Here is a 19,291-nt window from a genome sequence, read left to right as displayed (position 1 = left end):
TGCCTTTTGTCCTGCCTTCAATGCAAATAGGACAGGTGAGATAAGATCTGAGCATCGCAGAGCTTGTCCTTTTTCCTTAAAGCCAGCCTGGGCTTCTACTGGTGGCAAAACACTCAAAGGACCTCATTGAAAAGCAAACAGAAGATAAAAAAAGGGAAAGACAAAGCACTAAAAGCTGCTCCCGTGTCTCGATGTTAGTCACAGGGAGTGTTTCCGTCAGGTTACAGACCGATGATATACATTCTGGGTGAGTATGGCAAGATTTAAACTGTATATATGATCAAAGCTTGATTATGACATTGAGTTACAAAGAATAAGAAATACATTTCCTGTGGCACAGGAGACATACCAGCTTATATGGCAGCAGTGACTGCCAATCTCCCATAACTAATGTACTGCATCTCCCTAAGATAACATCTGCCTCTGGAACAATAGGTTAGATTTCAGGAGGTGTTTGTACAAAGTAAGACAAGTCTTCTGCCTGCAGTCTGCTCCAAACGCACATTGCAGAGCATTCCTGTTCCCAGGGTATCTTTTCATACGGCCATGGATGTGTAGTGAAACCGCCACTGGAATGTGCTTATCTCACTGTTTGTGAGCTAGATACATGTTTTCGTTCAACAGGTGAAAACATTTTTCCTTCCCACAAGCATATCTGACTCATGCTTAGGAAAGGCTGTTGACTAAGTGCCATTCCCTTTTGTTAACACCTATCATACCTTAGGGAGGCAAACCCAACCGTTCAACCCTTTTACCTCCTCCTTGGACAGGGAGCTGAACCTGAGACCTCACCTCCTGGTTTTGTGAAGGGACTGCAGGGAACACCACAGCAGGACCCAGCTGGAAGCACCCTGGTTCCATTCACTGCTTCAGAACAGGATTTTAGCCTTACCCCTTACCTCTGACCAAGAGTAAAACTTGTGCTTATTTAAGTAGAAGCAGAGGTAGACCAAGAGGTTTTGACAATCCCACCCACCATGTTTTAGAATCAGAACACTAAGGAAAAAAACAGGAAGTTGGAGAGAGGCAGATCATTTGGATCTTCCTTGTGAGAGTACTTTTGGATAGGAAGAGAAGGAAATCTAGAGAAATGATGCAGGCTGAGGCTATGTTTAACTACAGTTTGACAAACACCCATGAGGAGTAAGGCAACAAGACTTAAAAAGAACTGTGCTAGTCTGATATAAAGCTTCATTAAACTTTTTCTTATAAAACAAACATTAATTAGAAAGACAGAAGCTGAAATAGACTATATCTAGGCTCCTCAATTCGACGTATTTAGATTGCTTGCCTTCAACTTGGAAGGACATGTTTTAGAACTACTTAAATGGACAGCATATGAACCAGTTGAAAAGATCTGTTTATAAAACCCAACAAGATTGCATACAATTAATAAGGTATTTCACTCTTCTTTTGTAGACTCAAACTGTTTTAGAACTCATTAATGCACTACCAGTCCTTTTTACACATCATTAGGTAATCATTTGGTTTTACCTTGGGTTTAACATATTCAAGCAATAACTGTGGCTGTATGCCCACGGAGAGCAGGAATCACTGTAGCATTTGGGAATGCTGCTTTAACACATTCTTGGTAGCTGTGTCATGCTAAACCACTGCAAAACAGTTGACACATGAGCATGGTACATTGTCCTCAGCAGTTTGCATTTTACTGTGCCAACAGAATTACATTTCCAACTGTTAACTTTACATATCTGACCTTAAAATTACCCATCTGAGGACAAGAAGGACAAGATTAACTTTTTGGAAAGGTATTTCCATAAATCATTAAAAAGTAACATCTCTAAAGATTAGAAAAGCTTAGTCAAAACTCTAATATGAACAGTAGGGAGAAGCAGAAGTAGTTCTGGTTTCAAAGGAATAGCAACATTCACTACAACTGGGAAGGCGTTCACGAGGACAACAGTAACTAACTGCAGTTCTTCAAGGAACCTCACAAAGAGGATTCAACAGCTTATGGACACGTCACTGCAATGTGACATGCCACTCCTTTTTAATCAGTCAGGTTTCCACACAAGGTACTGAATATTATTCTGTTTACATTCAAAACCAGCATTTTTCTCTCTTCAGTACAGAGTGGGAATGCCTGTAAGTTAGTCAGTAAAAACCCCTCTAGCACAGGTGGAGAACAGCTTTGTTGATCTCTGGGTTTGTCCAGTCATTCCGGATATCATCCAGGTGATTATCAAAATCTACAAGCGTCTCGTAGGACTTGCTGTCCAAGAGAGATGCAGCGATTCTCTGGGCTTCGGTCCAATCTTCACAAAAATCACTAGGATGTAAAATAACCAGGAATAAATAGTAATCACCAGGAAAATCTCCACCACCTCCTCCACTCTGGAAATTAAGCTACAATCTCTGTAGCATGGTCACAGTGGTCATTCTGCTTGGCTACAGAATCCATCTGTTCTCTGTCACTATAGCAAAATGCAGCTTTAAAAATCACTGTCAGCTACACCCACCACCCTTACAGCATCACTCAGCTACAATCAAAGTTTTGCCCTTAACCAGGCAACCTGTTTTTCCTTATTACCCACACACAAATAAATTGAAGTTTACTCACACATGAGGGTTGTTGCACCTCCACTTGTTCTCATGAAGCTCATACACATGAATGGCAGGCTCTACGCACTCCATTGTAAACTTGGTGTTATCGACCTGTCGTGCAACAGAAAAACACCACTTTAGTCTCCTCCTCAAGACCCCAAGTAAAGAAATGAAATAAAAACCAGTCAGTTTTTACTAACAGGGCATCTTACACTAACTCATTGTTCTGCTGGCAGGCAGGGTATGCCACAAAATGACCATACAGTAGCTGTATAACATGCACAGTTTATTAAACAAGCACACTAAAGCACACTGAAGCAAACAAGCACACTAATGTGAATCAGGTAAATACCTCTCTATATATAGTAAATAAGTACAATAAAGCAAATCAGAGATATATATAAGTAAAGTACAGAGGAAAGTTAGCAATGCATCAAATCGTTACTGCATAGAGAGAACAGGTGAGGCTTTTCTCATGGCCACAAGAGGGTCCCACTTTTATACCCTTATCAAAACAACCGGCTTTATGCCAGATCTCTAATCATTTACTCGTGGGACCGTGCAGCTTCTCATGATCTCACTGTTGTCCACTCTGAGAGCTTTGGCCAGGCGTCCCTGTGCAGCCAAGTATGAAGGTCATAGAACAGCTGCACACCTCTGTTTTCCTGCCTCTTTCCAGCAAACAGTCATGATGAACATAAACATATATACTCTACGGAATGCACTGTGACAAAAACATGCTTTGTTATGTCTCTCAGTCATGAGAGGGAATCAACTCTCAGCTAGGTTCCCATCCATTACACTCATCCACTGTTCTACCTTCAAATGAGCTGAATTTTACATGTTTAAACTGCTAACATCCTTTGTCACTGCAGCAAGGAGGCAAAGCACTGTTTGAGTCTTAAAAGACAAGAGTTAAGCAAGAGTTTAAGTCACAGAAGGGGGTCTGAAGTAATGAATACACTGCCTTCATTCTAGCCTTCTAAGCAGAGAAGGCCTCCACTTCCTTTGAGATGGCAGCGAGGCAACTGCATTCTCTCTGTAGACATACTAAGAACTTCACCAGATACAGGTCATTGCATCTCCTCCCCAGAGCATTTGGAGGGAAAGAGAAAATTAGTTACTTCACTATTAAAGGACCCAGAGACTAGTGTTTAAATGGCTAGTCCAACACCACAGTCATAACATTAACAATAAAGAAAGAGGTGTGTGTTTGGGATGAAATAATTTACCATTATGAGTGCTGTATCATTAAAGCCCTCTGCAATTCTGGAGGCCACCTTTTCTGCAACCTGGTTTGGGCTGTAACAGAAGGTAAAAGTAATTGTGTTAGGTGAAACAAGACATTTCAGCTGAAACCAGCAGGAACAGATGTGAAAATTACACTGCATGCTTACAAACAGGAACCAGATATCAAGCTGATGCTACACTTGATTGAAGTCAGAAGGCCAAGAAAACCCTAGCTCCTCTCTTCAGCACATGATCTGGATCTCAGCTATGCTTAGGCAATGGGGTCTAGAATGACAAAATGCTCACTGAATGTGTTTTGTGGCCTCCTACTTTCTCCCACCAGACCAAAGACTGCAGCCACCTTTGTCCAGGCAGGTATTTAAAAAGAAACCAAGTTTGCTTCCCAGTCTGCATTTGAACCCATGCACTGCCCAGCTTCTCTACCAAAATCAGATAATCTTTTAAAAGAAAACCTTTATCCTGTTTCAAAGATGACAATCTCTATGTGGTGCCAGTTATCTTCAGAAATGAAATCAGAGTTCAAAAAAAATCAACCACCAACCAACCAAGCCTGTGATATTCTTTCAAATCTCAAATAAAACAGACAAACTGTATCTTCTCCTTAAAAATGTCCCCAATAGATTTATTTCCCTTGTAAGGGAAGGATAAATAATGCCCTTATCTCTGTTAGATACCTTAGCAGTCACAAGGATTACTTAAATAACATACTTGAGACTGAAGGATATACATTAACAAAATAACTGCAACGTAGCATAGTACTTTAAACAAGCTGTCCATATTTATTTTAAATGCAAGTATGATGTACTCTCAGTAGTCCTGATACTGGATTTGTCTGATACAGGGGAAAATATTTGATACACATATCCAAAACTATTGTGGCTCCACAGGAAGGCCCCTTTATTGTTTATTGAGTAATCTGCAGTAACTAGGAAGGAAAAAAATTACTAATTGTGGGGAAAATAAGTGTAAAGAGATACCGCTGCTTGACCGACATCACCTTCCATTTTGAGAGCATCCTGTCACCACATAAGAAAACGCTTCAATAAAACTTGGAGACTATTTAGTTTAGTAAGAATTAGGTCACTTCTGAAAGACTTTCCAATGATACTTGGAGTCATTCCAGTTTACAAGATCTGTACTGCACAAGCAAACATGCCTGCAAATTTTGGCTATTTCCCTGACAACTGCAATTAAACTGGCTGGCAGTTGTTCAAAAACTGGCCTTTTATAGTATCCACTGAAGAGGAGTGGTTCTGGAAAGACTGAGGTTTCTGCACCTGAACAAAGGCCATACCCACCAGGCTCCACGAAGACAATGTGAAAGCAGATGACAGTTGTCAATCAACACACATGATTTATGTCGATGATTTTTGCTGGCAGAGTACAAAGTACAACATAAAAGAGCAAACAGAAGGAAATATTGCACCAACACACCTGGCATCTTTCATGCGTTCGTTTGCCTGGTAATATCCGGCTATCACGTAGCTATTCTCTTTGCACCAAGAGTCAATCTGAAAAAGTAATTGGAACGAGTAAGACTAGGAAAAAGAAAGAAAAAAACCCCACAGAACTAAGGAAACCTCATGTCTGCCCTGCAAATAATATAGTAATTGAAGCATTACGGTATCTTTGCCAATTGCTTCTTTAAATATATACATATTTATATTCATTTATGTGTGCACTCACACAGTTTGGCTAATTTAACTAGAACAGAGAAATCAAGCTGAACATTTAGAGAATCATGGAAAACATTAACGAAATGGAGCAAAAGAGCAAGAAGTTATCTCAGTCAAAGCCTGGCCTAAATTTGAATGACAGGACTATCAAAAAGCTTCAGCAATGGAGAGGAGTCTTGGTCTTACCTATTGTCCTTGGTGGCTGTTTTCTGTTAGTGTTCATTTGACAGACTCTAGAAAACATTCACCATGTGGATGTGTGACTTTATTGTCATTTCAAAAAGAGCTTGTTGATTGTATCTCTAGGTTAAAAGGTAACCATTTTTTACCTTAATTAGAGAATAAAGCTTGAAGTGAAAGGTAAGTGTAAGGCAGAAAAAGTTTGTCCCATTTACCATTTTTTCAACCCACTCCATTATAAAAAGGCTTTTGCAATAAAATTGTTTTTCTTTGAGAGTTCCTCCTTATTTAACACCTGCATGTAAATGCTTAAAAGTGTGCATTTCTCTGCATACAACTGGTATAACTTTTGATTTACACAAGTACAAAACTTTATGTAGTTTTGGGGTTTTTTTAAGTGCAGATTCAGCATGCACATGCTGCTGCTCTTTCTGCTTCATGCTGGATCTGAATTCTTCTTGCTGAGTCTTTGGAAAAAAAAATTTTTTTTTATATATATATATATATATGTTTCTCCTTATAACTGAGGATATCAAATCAACACAATACAGAGCCCTGAAAGACAGAAGTGGAGAAAGCAGACAGAATTTTCTTTAGCAGTCCCTAGAGAGCATGCATCAAGAAAACCTCAACAGCTATATCAAAATGGTGTCCCATCCTGTAAGTCAAATCAACCTCATTTTTAGCAGTAATTATAGTATTAGACTGCATAAACAAAGAAAGCCATGTGAATTATCCCTCCTCCACAAGGGATGACATGGATTTACATGGTTAAAAGAAGCTGTGTAGCCATGCAATAGCTGAAGGCCAACTGCTCTTTCAATTACAAACCCATGTTGAGGGCTTAGGACTATGGTTTTAATTGTTAGTGGCTTGAAAGCTTGGCATTAAAGCCAGAAGCCCAGACACTAAAATTAATAATAATAAAAAAAGACGACGATCAATTTAAAAATTAAAACCCTTAGTTCTAAATCAATTTTTGTTGTGTACTGAAAAAAGACTTAAAAAATGATAGAGAGGATGATTTTTACGTTCTACATTCCCTGAGTGATAATTAAAAACTGCCTCTGTTAAAAAAATAAGGAAAAACCGTCTTTTTGGAATTCAAGCTGTTTCCACCTGCACTTTCCAAACACTCTCTAACCAGGCTGATAGCCTCAGCAGCAATCACCCCGATATTTTTAGTCATGTCCAGCCCTGCCGAGGACAAGCCAGTGGGGGACAAACTGTATCTTGCTTCCATATGCCACATGCCCCCCCTGGAAAATCAAAAGCAGCCTGCCCTTGGGTTTGCTGCAGCCACCAAAGCACGTGGCAGGGGGGTTTGGAGAGCCCAAGGAGGAGAAAGGCTGTAACCTACCACCCTCTGATCGCAGGTCCAGGCAGTGGGGAGCTGGCCACAGGAAGTGCTGCTTGGTATAGTGTTGTTTTTGCTCTTTTTGAAAAGATGTGGTTGCAAAACCACATCAATTAGCTGAGAAATTCAAAAGCAAAAAAAAAACCCCATGTGAAACTTAATTCACTTTTTCTTTAATGACTCCATTTTCAAAAGGGATTTCAAACTGATGAGCCAGAGTGCAAATTAAATGCACGCGCTTCTGCTCTCTCCTTCAGAGTTACAAACCTTCAAGTGCTGCTGCATGTTTAATAACATCTAATTTTGTGGATTCCTTGTACCTAGGCTACTGCTAAAGTACTGCTCACAATTTTTAGGAGTTACCACGTGGACAAGCCTATTTTCAGGCTAAATCTGGAGACTATTGCTCCCATTTAATGTTCTGGGATAACTCAGGTGAGAGATGAGGAGGAGAAACTCAAGGGGCCAGTTCTAGAAAACCTTCACACAGGCCACAGGCCTGACCAAGAATCAGCAATAACTGAAGAGAGACAGATCACATCAAAACCTGCCAAAGCTTTAAAATCCTTTAGAAACAGAGGTGCTTTGCTACAAACACTGAGTTTCAACCATGCTAATCTCACTGATTTATTCAGTAACCATGTGTTGTTACTGCAAAAGTCAGTCAGAGAAACTCTCTAAGACTCAATTTGGAGTTTTAGAAAGCAGCATTCTTTATTGCAGCGCTGGGTGCACACGCGAATCGTTTGGTAAAGGTGAGCGCACCCGTTACTTGCTGGCAGCAGCTATATATTTAGCATACTCATGCATATTTACAGCTTTTCCAGGAAATTATTTATATAGTCATGAGATTCCCCAGGAACTAATTATAATATTTGCATTCTAATTACACATGCGCTTTCTTGCTGAGTGGGGGTCTCTGGTGGTCGCCGATAGTCTTCCTCACTGTGTTTACTGAATGACCTCAGTGCTTGCACATGTTCGCAAGGTCCTAGTGCTGAGTTAGCAGTGATATGTCCTTGCTTCTGTTCTGTTTCAGTCTCTGTTATCTTGAAGGCTAGCATCCTTGGTCTTATTTACTACCTCCTTAGTTGTTATCAGTCCCATGATGATCCTTCCCCCACCAGCCTGACATTCCTTACTCCCTATGTGTTAGCAAGTTAGAACAGTTTGCTGTATTTTACTATGTTAGTTTAAAGCCACACACACTATTGTTAGTTTAAACCTATAATTTAAGCCTACAGCATTATGTGGTAAGGAACAGGCAAGAACACTCTCCTCTTCAACCTTACAACAATAAAATCCAATTCTCAGCTGCCATGCCAGAATTTTTGACACCTTTGTTTAAACAAAGAACGGGAGCAAAAGGCCCCAGGCTCTTGTCAAGCACAGTGTTTTAAAGCTGCCAAGTATCACGGGAGTTGTCAAACATGACTGCAAAGCACTCTGCATCTCAGCAAGTCCTAATTAATGTGGGAAATGCCAGGGGTTTCCCATCTTTGACTTTTTGTATCAAAACCCAAGAGCAAATACTTAAGCCACTGCCGTTTCTTTGGATCCATAATGATTTGCTTACTGCAGATGTGCCAAGATATTTCAGATGTTGCATGAAACAGGATTTATTTTCTAATAATCCAATCCTGGAGCAAGATCCACACTAGAAAACTACACCAAAGGCCTAAAGTTCACGAAAATTCACTGCCACTGACCACACAGAAAAACATCCTGATTTAAAGACAAACCCTACAGATACTTTAAGTATATTATACATGTTAATCTATACTTCGCTAGCAACTTCCACTTATTCCCAGAGGAAAAGCAAATTACCGCCATTCCAAAAGGTAAAGTCAAGCCCTGCCTACATTAAAGCAATTCTAAATAGGATTATTACATTTTTCCCAACATGAGGAAAACTGTAAGCAGGAAATGATTACACTCACAGCACACATTTCTCCGTTACTCCTACACCGTTACACTGGTGTAAACGTGTTTAAGACTGATAAATATTGTGTGCTCCACAGGGGCACAGGCCAGGGCTTGGACTCAGCTCCTGTTCCTACACCTCTGGCTGCACATTGTCGTGTCCAGGCTTTGGAAAGATCTCAACATTCCTACAGCATCATCTCAACTAGAGAAAAATGGAATTTATTTATGAGCAAATATGTTTTCTTCATTAAGCTATTTATTAAACTGAGGGGAACATTTAGGGCAAGAAGTCTAGAAGGGATCAGGAATTAGATATTTTTACAGGTATCAAAAAGGGACAGATTTTCTCCTGATAAGAATGTCAAGTCTTAAAATGGATAGAAAAGTCTGGAGCTCGAATCACATCCAGATCTCACTTTATGCCTACAGTGAAGGTGCCAAAGCACTTCTTTGCCTCCAGATTTGCCCCAGCCCACCCTGACTCCCTATTACAATATATCCAAACATGTTTTGCTCCCTCTGTCTTCTGGTTTTGACAAAGGGACTCTCCCCAAATACCTGGTGGAATGGAGCCATGGCCCAGTGCAGGATGGTTCCTGCTCTTCCTGAGCAGGGGGTTGAGATGGGAAAGTGCTGGCCCTGCATTCCTGACATCATTCTCATCCTGCTAGTATGATGATGATGGGGGGAAATGGATTATCCCATGATGACTTACTGTAAGGCTCTTCCACAACAGTGGGCAAGGTGTGGGATATAAACAAGGAGTGCTTGGCTGCCCCTCGCTGTCCCATGGTTAATGAATGGACAATGAGCTGGCAAGATACCAAGTGAGATTTCACACCCAAGCAAGACCTGCAGTATTAAGAGACATCATTCTTTTTTCCTATTTAGGCTAATGGCTTCCATAAATGGGGAAAGTACAACAGAACAAATTAAGAAATACATACTTATCATAGAATCATCGAATAGTTTGTGTTGGAAGGGACCTTAAAGCTTATCCAGCTCCAACCCCCTGCCACAGGCAGGGACACCTTCCACTAGAGCGGGTTGCTCCAAGCCCCTGTGTCCAACCTGGCCTTGAACACTGCCAGGGATGGGGCAGCCACAGCTTCTCTGGGCACCCTGTGCCAGCGCCTCAGCACCCTCAAAGGGAAGAACTTCTGCCTTAGATCTCATCTCTGTCTCCCCTCTGTCAGTTTAAAGTCATTCCTCCTTCTCCTATCACTACTTGCCTTTGTAAAAAGTCCCTCTCCAGCTTTCTTGTCGGCCCCTTTAGGCACTGGAGCTCCTCTAAGGTCTCCCCTTCAGGAGCCTTCTCTTCTCCAGGCTGCCCCAGCCCAGCTCTCTCAGCCTGGCTCCAGAGCAGAGCTGCTCCAGCCCTCGCAGCAGCTCCGGGGCCTCCTCTGGACTCGCTCCAACAGCTCCACATCCCTCTTGTGCTGTTGCCCCAGAGCTGGATCAGGACTGCAGGGGGGGTCTCCCCAGAGCGCAGCAGAGGGGGAGAATCCCCTCCCTTGACCTGCTGCTCATGCTCCGAGGATGCAGCCCAGGACATGGTTGGCTTTCTGGGCTACAAGTGCACATTGCTGGGTCATGTTGTGCTTCTCATCAACCAGCACCCTTAAGTCCTTCTCCTCAGGGCTGCTCTCAATCCATTCTGCACTGAGCCTGTATTTGTGCTTGGAATTGCCCGGAGCCAGATGCAGGATCTTGCACTTGGCCTTATTGAACTTCATAAGGTTTTCCATGAGAGGTGGACGGGCCCACCTCTTGAGCCTGTCCAGGTCCCTCTGGATGGTATCCCTTCCCTCCAGTGCATTGACTGCACCATGTGGCTCGGTGTTGTTGACAAATTTGACAAATACCACTGCCCATGTCACCCATACTCGGAGACAAACGTGCCCTTTTCCAATCAGCTAACACTGCTTCGAGGTGCTTTAAAGGTAAACTGGGAAAAGCTCTTTCTGCTGGATATTCCCTCTAGGAGTTACTCGGGGATAATGACACCAATATAAACAGCAGTTTCTCTGCACTTAAGAGGAAATTAAACAAAACTAAAGGGCTCTGCTGCTTTTCCAGAGGAAAGTGGATGGGCCTGGGTTTTTTTCCAACTTTAGAAACACTCTGCTCACCCCACGCGATAGCAGAGCCACTCCAGTGCCCCAGGTCCCCTCAGCACCAGCCCTTCCTCACCCCAGATGCACCCCGAGCTCAGCCAGGACCTGGAGGCAATCCCTCCACCGCGCACCAGCCCATCGCTCCCAGGCCTAGCGCCTTACCAGGGTGAGGGCCACCTCCAGCATGGGCGCCAGGGCCAGGGTGCCGTGGAAGAGCGGGATGCAGTCGACGAAGATCGAGGGGGGTCCGGCTTGGTCACAGCGCGGAGCACCCAACGGCCGCTCGGCCACTAGCAGCCCGTTCACAGCGCAGTACGGGTACTTGGCGCCGTGCAACATCATTTTGCAGTAAGCCTGCGTGGTCAGCTTCATCCTGCCGCAGCACACCACCACTCCGGCCTCGCCACCTCCCCCTCAGGCTGCCTGCCGCAAAGCATCACCAAACGCTGCCAAGCACCGTCGTAAAAAGCGAGGGGAAATAATCCTGTTAGCCTCTAGGGTGGAGGCCGCTTCTTTGCGGCTTCTCGCTCGCCTGTGTCTCCCGGTGTGCACTGCGCTTCCGCTCGGCGGCTCCTTCCGGTCTCAGCCCGGCGTAGAGGACGGTCGCCAGGTCGCGGCGAGCGGCGGAGCCGGGTGGGGGGCACTGGGGTCATGGGAGCCGCTCGCTCCCCGCCGGGGCATGGCGGGTATCTCTCGCCATCTGCCATCGCCTCAGGGGGCGGTGCGGCGACTCGGGTCGGGTCAGGGTGGGGTGGGGTGGGTGGGGAGCGTTGTGCGCTGCGGCCTCCTCACCCACTTGAAGGGGCTTCAATATTGTTCCATGTCGGTTCGGCGTCATATCGCCGGTGTCATGTCAGGCGGGCGTGAGGCGTTACTGCCGTGGGTGACAGCGTTGGGGGTGGGGGCCACCTCCCTGCGCCGTGAGGCCCACGGCAGGGTCAGGCTGCGGGCTCCCGCTCGCCTCGCAGTGGGGTCGTGGGGGTTTTTGCTGGGATCGGGAGCTGTGATAAACCTGTATCCTGCAGCAGAGGCACCGGTCCCGGTCTGCGAGAGAAACTGTTAGCTGGGCACCTATCCTTCCCGCTGTTGCTCCAGCGTTGGGCATTGCTGAGGTGTTTCCTCAGTGAATGTGGGATGCGTTTAGACTCTCGTTTGGGGCTCCTGGCTTGCACCCAGTAATGATTTGTTACTAAGTAAAAGCGTCCCAAGAGGCTGATTTGAACGAGGGAACACCTTTGAGTTCAAGTGCAGGGTGTTGGGGGGGGAAACGGGGAAGGTAAGGTTCATCTCAGTTGCTCTGGTGGGGGAATGTCCCTGAAAACCCTGAAGTGGTTCAGTGTGATGTGCTGCTCTTCAGAGGAGGGACAGGAAGCCTCTAGGCTAGCTTTTCTTTTTTTATAGACTCATAGAAAACGGTGTTATTTCACCTTCGTACGTTTGATGTCTTTGCCTCACCCCGACTTACCTTGCTGCTGTTTTGTGCTGACAGGATGTTGGCTTCCAGGGCATTCAGCCTTGTTGGGAAGAGAGCCATTTCCACCTCCATCTGCCTGAGAGCGCATGGACAGGGTAGGTGGTGACTGCTTTGGTTTTTAGTGAAAATGATAAAACAAGCAGTTTAGAGGAAGAACATAAAAAGCTGCTGTGTTTGGATAAGGGTAGGGTTGGGATAGAGGAGGGATGGCAAGGCTGGTGGCAGGAGATCCAAACAGGCTGTGCCAGCAGATGGCATTGCAGAGGTGCAGGCAGGGCTGACTGCCACTGGGGAGGTGGCAGGAGCTGAGGGTGGGGTAGAAACGAGGATGGAAAATGGAGCCAGGCTGAGAGAGCTGGGTTTGTTCAGCCTGGAGAAGAGAAGGCTCCAGGGAGACCTTAGAGCAGCTCCAGTGTCTAAAGGGGCCAACAAGAAATCTGGAGAGGGACTTTTTACAAAGGCAAGTAGGGACAGGACAAGGGGGAATAGCTTACACTGACAGAGGGGAGATTGAGATGAGATTTTGGGAAGAAGTTCTTCCCTGTGAGGGTGCTGAGGCACTGGCACAGGGTGCCCAGAGAAGCTGTGGCTGCCCCATCCCTGGCAGTGTTCAAGGCCAGGTTGGACACAGGGGCTTGGAGCAACCTGCTCTAGTGGAAGGTGTCCCTGCCTGTGACAGGGGGTTGGAACTGGATGAGCTTTAAGGTCCTTTCCAACCCAAACCATTCTGTGCTTCTATGATTACTAAAGTGATTTTCTGATATCACCTTTTATATGGATTCCCCTTCTGCTTTATTCTTACACTCTTAAAATAGCACCCATTTTAAATGCTTCATCTGGAAGTCTTCTCCCTCCTGGATTCCTTAACTGTCATTACCTTTCTGACTGAGCTGTTGGTTTTTTTTGTACTGTAACCAGAAAGAGATGTTTGTGCAGGAGTCGGAAACTTGACTGGGTGTCTCTTCTGTTCCCCTGTGCAGCTGATGTTGTCAAAGTGGATGATTTCAGCCTCCCAGCCTATGTTGACCGCCGTGACATTCCCCTGCCTGAAGTGGCCTTTGTAAGGGATCTCTCTGCTCAGCAGAAGGCACTGAAAGAGAAGGAAAAGGCATCTTGGACTGCTCTGTCTGCTGATGAGAAAGTTGAATGTAAGTAGCAGGGGCTTTAAGTCACCTTACAGCTAGCAACAGTGTGATCTAACCTGTTGTGTTAATTATTGACAACTTTTACTAGAAAGACCACTGCAGGCAGTGCCTGCTAGTGCTGCCACTAACCCCTGTGCTTCCCGATGGCTCTGCAAGCTATGTGTAGCTTTAATTCCAGTGGAGCTCCTTGTGCATATGCAAGCAGAGATCAGCGCTTGGTGTTCCTGGGATCCTTGGTGCTGTTTCAGAAGTTAGACGTTCCTGCTGTGGTGTCTGTTATGTCGAGTTCAGCAGTTTCTTCCTCTTTTAGAAAGTAATAAATAATTATTTCTTGATTCCCATCTACTTTCAACAAGCCAGATAAAAGATCTCTTCATTACAACAATATGCAGTTGTTAGTCCAGCTGAGTAAAATGAACCCTGGGGATTGGAGTGTTAATGACCACTGACCTTAGCATTGCCAATTTTTGGCTGATTAAAGCACCAGGCAGGTGTGTTGACTTGCAAATAAAACTGCATTATCTTGTTGAACTGCTGTCACAGTACACCAGTGAGAACCCGCTCTGTGAACATGCTGCGTCCGCCTGTGTCAAAGGGGGAAGGTTTAAAACTGGTTTGGAAACAGCTCAAATATTCATAAGCACTCTCCAAATGTAATGTTTTGAATTTCAAATTCATTTGGACCTTAGTGGCAAAGGTGAGAGAAACCTTTTGAGATACAAGTGCTTCTGTTGAAATGATTTGTGCTAGGAAGCTTTAGGGGCAATAACTGTGCTGGGAGTTGGAGGGGAGGAAGGAGAGCTCCATTTCTCCTCCTGTTATGGGCTGATAATGCAACTTTTGCACAACTTTACACTAACCTATAAAATGGAGATGATCACTGACCTGCAGAGGGGTGAAACACATACAGGGATGATAAAACAACTCATTTACCTTGGCACAAGGGCCTTGGTCCTGGCACAGGGGAGTCCAGCTAATTCAGAAGCTCTTTAACACCCCTTTCGGTTGGCTTTAGGCTTTGGTCAACTCCCTCTGGAGCATGGCATGTGGCCTGCAAGTCACAAGAAAAGGGAAAGAAATGATTTGATGCTTTTAACTTTTATTTTCTTGCAGTGTATCGTATCAAATTTAACGAGAGCTATGCAGAAATGAAGAAAGGAACAAACGAATGGAAGACCGTCCTTGGTGGAGTGCTGTTCTTTCTCGGTATAACTGGTCTCATCCTCATTTGGCAGAAACATTTTAGTAAGTAAACACTGTATGGTGTTAACTCTTAAATGAAGAGCAAGATCAGTTGATATCTGATGGGAAATTAGTGAACGGTGAAATTATTCATAGTGAAAGTAGAAAGCTGTTGTCTTGGTACAAGCCTTTACAGATGAACGGAAACAGCTAGGGAATTGATGTGGGAATCTGGTCCAAGCTGAGTGCTTCAGGACTTGGATGTAGGGAATACAGGTTTGAACAGACGATGGCATGTGGGTGATTGGCACCGATGGCTTTGGGGGAAGAAGCTTTTCATTAGTGAAACTTGTACCTCAGTTCCCAACTTCATATCGTGATGTGATTCCACCTGCCTTTGAATTGCAGTGTACGGCCCTATTCCGCACACCTTCTCTGATGAGTGGCTGTCGACGCAGACGAAGAGAATGTTGGACATGCGGGTTAATCCTGTGGAAGGCATCTCTTCCCAGTGGGATTTTGAGAAGAACGAATGGAAGAAATGAAGCAACTCAGTGGAACCTGTTCTGCTTGAATATGAAATGATTCCATCACCTGTGTGTGACCTTGTTGCTTATGTACTGGAACAACCTCTCCACCTATATAGGGGCTAATAAATGTCCAGTTAACTTGAAAGTTTCCTTTTATTGGTCTTTGGATGTGTTGTGATGGGAATCTGTAGTGCAGGTCGAGGGGCGGAGCTTTCCTGGGTAGTCTTGTCATGGGTGGTGTGTAATTCAAGGGAATGTTTCTGGGGCACAGCCAGCTGTCCTGCTGTGCAGAGATCGGAGCTACATGTAAGGTAAGCAGATCCCAGCTCCTGCAGAGGCTCTGCATCTTGTAACCACTCCAAAAATAGCACGTCAGCGCTCCAAAAGGCCGTGGCACAAGTCAAAGGGAGCAGGATGTGGGGTGGAGATCAGTGCTGCTCTGTCTGTCTGTCTGTCTGCCCTTGTGAAGGGAGCGTGTTCTCAACAGCATGGGTGGGCTGCAGGCCTTGCTCTGGTATCCTGTGCAGACTCAAGCGAGGAAGAGAGGGAATTACTAGATCTAGTTCAGCCATGAATAGGTTTAGATGAAACCCCAAAGCATGTTTCACACCTTGCCTTGTGCATGAGGTGATGGCGTTTGGAGGGGATTGTTGCAGTGGGGAGAGATAAAGAAATGCTGCATTTAGTGGGAGCATCTTGGAATTTTATTAAACACTGGGCTGGACAAGTTCTGGTTCATGGCTTAATGTTTTCAGAGCCTGAGTTAAGCAAGCTGTTGCCTTTGCTTTGCTTTGCCTGTGGCTGCCAAATTTCTCCCTTTGGCTAATCTGGTATGTGGCTTTCTGCAGGCAAACCTTTTCCTTCAGTTTAAAAACACCACTCTGAAGACTAAAGCTTCAACTTCAGTTTGCTCTCTTCCTGATTATGGGACCGACTTGGTGTTAAAGCCACGTGCATGTTTAGCAGCCAAGGTGGAAAGCCTGGGGTGGCCTACTGTACCGGGGCTGGTCAGCCTTTCCCTTCCAGAGAGATGGGGGAGGCTTTTAAGGTGAGATGATTTGGTGGGATTTAAGCCATGAGCTCCCCTTCCTGCATCTGAAAGATTCCTTAGGTGAAATATTTATCTCTGGGGCGCTGAGAAGGATATGTAACAAGGATGACAGAATCGCAGGCTGGCGATGGCTGCAGGGTTTTTGCTACGCTTGTGGTTTGCTTTTCTCTGCTCTTCATATAGCTGGTGCCTCTGGCAGGCTGATGGTGCTGACCTGGGAGGGGGCCAGTGACCTGCTAGGTGGATCTGCTTCGGAAATGGATGCTTTGAAGCATGTGCTGAAATTGCAGTGCTGCTTTACAGCTCCTCTTAGCTCCCTTCCTGGAGGGAGGGGAAGATGGTTTTATCCCCAGTGCTCCATTAGCTGCTGGTTGCTCGTGCCATGCTCTGGTTTATGAGGTAAGTGCCCTATTCTGCATTCTGCTCTCATTCCTGTGACTGGGAGGAATTAGCATGAATAGGAGAGAAATCCCATGGAGTGCAGGGCTTGTACCAGCCTGTAACGTGCCAGAATGAAGCCAGGCAAGCATCGCTGGGACAAGGGAGCAATTCCTACTGAGTACATCCTCCTCTTCACTCTCCCCAAAAGGCTGCGAAAACCCCAGGGAACCCAGGAGAGAAACCTGAGCCTCACCATGGCCCCAGATCCTTATTTCCTCCTCCCCTGCCTGGCACCATCCACTCTTCTCCAACCCCTTCACCCGTCAGCATGGCAGCAGGGACCTGCCGAAGCAGCCTGCAGCTGGTGAGTGAGCCAGGGCTCTGCATGCTTCTCTTCTGGCATGTGTTCTCCTTCCTCCTGCTCTTGGCAGAGGGATGCGCTGTTGGGAGGTGGTGGATCTCACTGTCCTGTCTGTGATTTTGGGGTGTTTATTTGCAGATAGCCTTGGATACTGAGAAGCCACCTGAATCCTGATCCTGGAGAGAGAAAAAACATGGTGAGTGGAATGAGCAAGGTACTGGGGGCCAGTGGGATGGTGGCCAGCTTGTTCTCCTTGGGCAGGACCTTTCTTCTGTAGCCCAGGGGGGTGCTTGTTCAAAGCCACCATGATGCCCTAAATACACCCACTCGAATATTCCCTTTCTCATTACCCTTTGAAACTTCAAGCATTTAAGAAAGGGAATTAAGAAAGCAAACAGCGATCACTGGGTTTATATCCAAGGTGATGAGCTAAGTGTCTGTGGGTGTTAGAAAAGTGACAGCTGGCTTTAGATGCTTGTCCCTTGGGTGGTAAGGCTGTGGTATTAGCATCCTCAGGGCTGATGGGGGTCCCTGCAGGGGAATTTCCTCCCCTTGCTACCCCCGGGACATGTTTGTGCCCAGCAGCCATATGCTGCAAAGGGGGAAGTAGAGTTTTACTGCTGCTTGTTGCTCAGCTGAACTCCAGGGCTGGCAGAGGGGATTGATTTCTGTTGGTATCCTTAAATAACTGCTTAGTATGTGCATTCTTCAGTTTAAAATTAGACTCTGAGACAACAGAGAAACCAGATCAGGACAGACTCTCTTGGAATGGCTCTGGTGTGGTTTAACACTGGGGTTTCATGCCCTGCAGATGCAGCCTGACCTACAAAGTGGCTTTTCCAGCCTCCCTGGTGCCACCGACCCCCCTTGGGGAGCCCAGGCTGCCTTTGCTGGGGGCTGGGTTGGTGCAGACACATTTGTGTTGCAGGATCTGGCTTTGACTTGATGAGCTGCAGGGCTCGGTGTCCCCTTCTAGTAGTAACAGCTTGTGCCATGCTGGGCACAGGCATTTGCTGAATCGAGGTGTTCGTACCCCAGGAATGGGCTGCGTTTCAGCTGAATGGTAAAGGTGGGCTGGATGTGACCCAGTGCTGCTGAAAACCCTTCCTACAGCCTCTCAAACCAGATGTCTTCTGCCAGATGGGTGCAAACAGGTCCAACTGGTAGTCAGCTATTCCTTTCTGTGCCCCTGAAAACTGCTCTGGTGGGCACTTGCACCCCATAAATACTTTGAGCTGCCCCTTTTTCTCCTTCATAACCCTGCAGCAGCGAGTCAGAGACCAACTCCACATACTTGATGGCACTTACTGCAGCATCCTGGCCAGAAAGATGTTATAAATAGCCCATGCCTTTGCCCATCTATCCCTAGCTGGCAGAGGCAACCTTTGAAACTTTGCAAGAGGTGGTTGCTATAGAATGGCAAAACAAGCCTGAGCTGCAGTGGGGCTGGTTTGCATCCAGGAGCCAGGGAGATGGGGGGGTCACTGCCAGTCCCCCACTTTGAAGGAAGAGCTGGGATAGGCTGAGCTGTTTGGGGAATCCAGCCCCCAACACTGCATTTCTGATAGCAACAGGACCACGTGCAAGCCCCTTCCATTTACATCCTGAGTTTTCCTGAGCTCTGGAGGGGTTTGGGCTGGTGGTTTGAGTGGGCTCAGCCTTTGCTGTTCGTTAATGAAGACGGTTCATTGATTAGGTGCTTGGTTTATCACTGCTTGGGGAGTTTGGTGCCAGATGCCCTGGTCCTGCTGGTGCCACGCATGCAGCTTGATGCTCCCACCATGTCTGATGCACGTTGTGCCTGGCAGTGTCTGAAATCTCTCTCCTTTTTGTCACCTCCTGGGTTGTCAAAGGCTTCTACCATGGGAACATCCGTGGTGAGTGCCTTTCCCTGCTCCATCTCCGTGTTGCTGTGGGATCCCTGGGCAGCCAGTGGGGCTGGAGGAGTCCCTCTCCTTGAGGGCTCCCTGTGCCTGCTCCCCGTTGAGGACCTCAGCATCTTCCAGAGATCCAAATAGCCCCATCCCAATTGCAAGTGGCCCCGTGCAGCTCTAGCTCAGGAAAGGGATGTCCATGGGGAGTGCTGGAGCACTGG

General features: G+C 45.9%; 2 protein-coding genes across 2 annotated transcripts; one reads left to right on the top strand and one right to left on the bottom strand.

Moving 5' to 3' along the window:
• Nucleotides 1-1,879: 1,879 nt before the first annotated feature.
• Nucleotides 1,880-11,507, bottom strand: LOC115619185 (ER membrane protein complex subunit 8-like). The gene is made up of 5 exons (XM_030511232.1): nucleotides 11,235-11,507; nucleotides 5,251-5,327; nucleotides 3,798-3,867; nucleotides 2,582-2,676; nucleotides 1,880-2,290 (listed from the first exon to the last, which is right to left on the bottom strand). Exons 1-5 carry the CDS (start codon nucleotides 11,442-11,444, stop codon nucleotides 2,131-2,133), a joined length of 612 nt encoding a protein of 203 aa, XP_030367092.1. The 5' UTR covers nucleotides 11,445-11,507; the 3' UTR covers nucleotides 1,880-2,130.
• A 105-nt stretch (nucleotides 11,508-11,612) lies between these two features.
• Nucleotides 11,613-15,548, top strand: LOC115619156. The gene is made up of 5 exons (XM_030511205.1): nucleotides 11,613-11,675; nucleotides 12,556-12,641; nucleotides 13,527-13,694; nucleotides 14,805-14,936; nucleotides 15,282-15,548. Exons 2-5 carry the CDS (start codon nucleotides 12,563-12,565, stop codon nucleotides 15,416-15,418), a joined length of 516 nt encoding a protein of 171 aa, XP_030367065.1. The 5' UTR covers nucleotides 11,613-11,675; nucleotides 12,556-12,562; the 3' UTR covers nucleotides 15,419-15,548.
• Nucleotides 15,549-19,291: the final 3,743 nt, after the last annotated feature.

This window comes from Strigops habroptila, chromosome W, assembly GCF_004027225.2.
Source record: "Strigops habroptila isolate Jane chromosome W, bStrHab1.2.pri, whole genome shotgun sequence".
Classification (NCBI taxonomy): Eukaryota; Metazoa; Chordata; class Aves; order Psittaciformes; family Psittacidae; genus Strigops; species Strigops habroptila.
The sequence above is the reverse complement of the archived record's forward strand: the minus strand, read 5'-3'. Positions and strand labels throughout refer to the sequence as shown.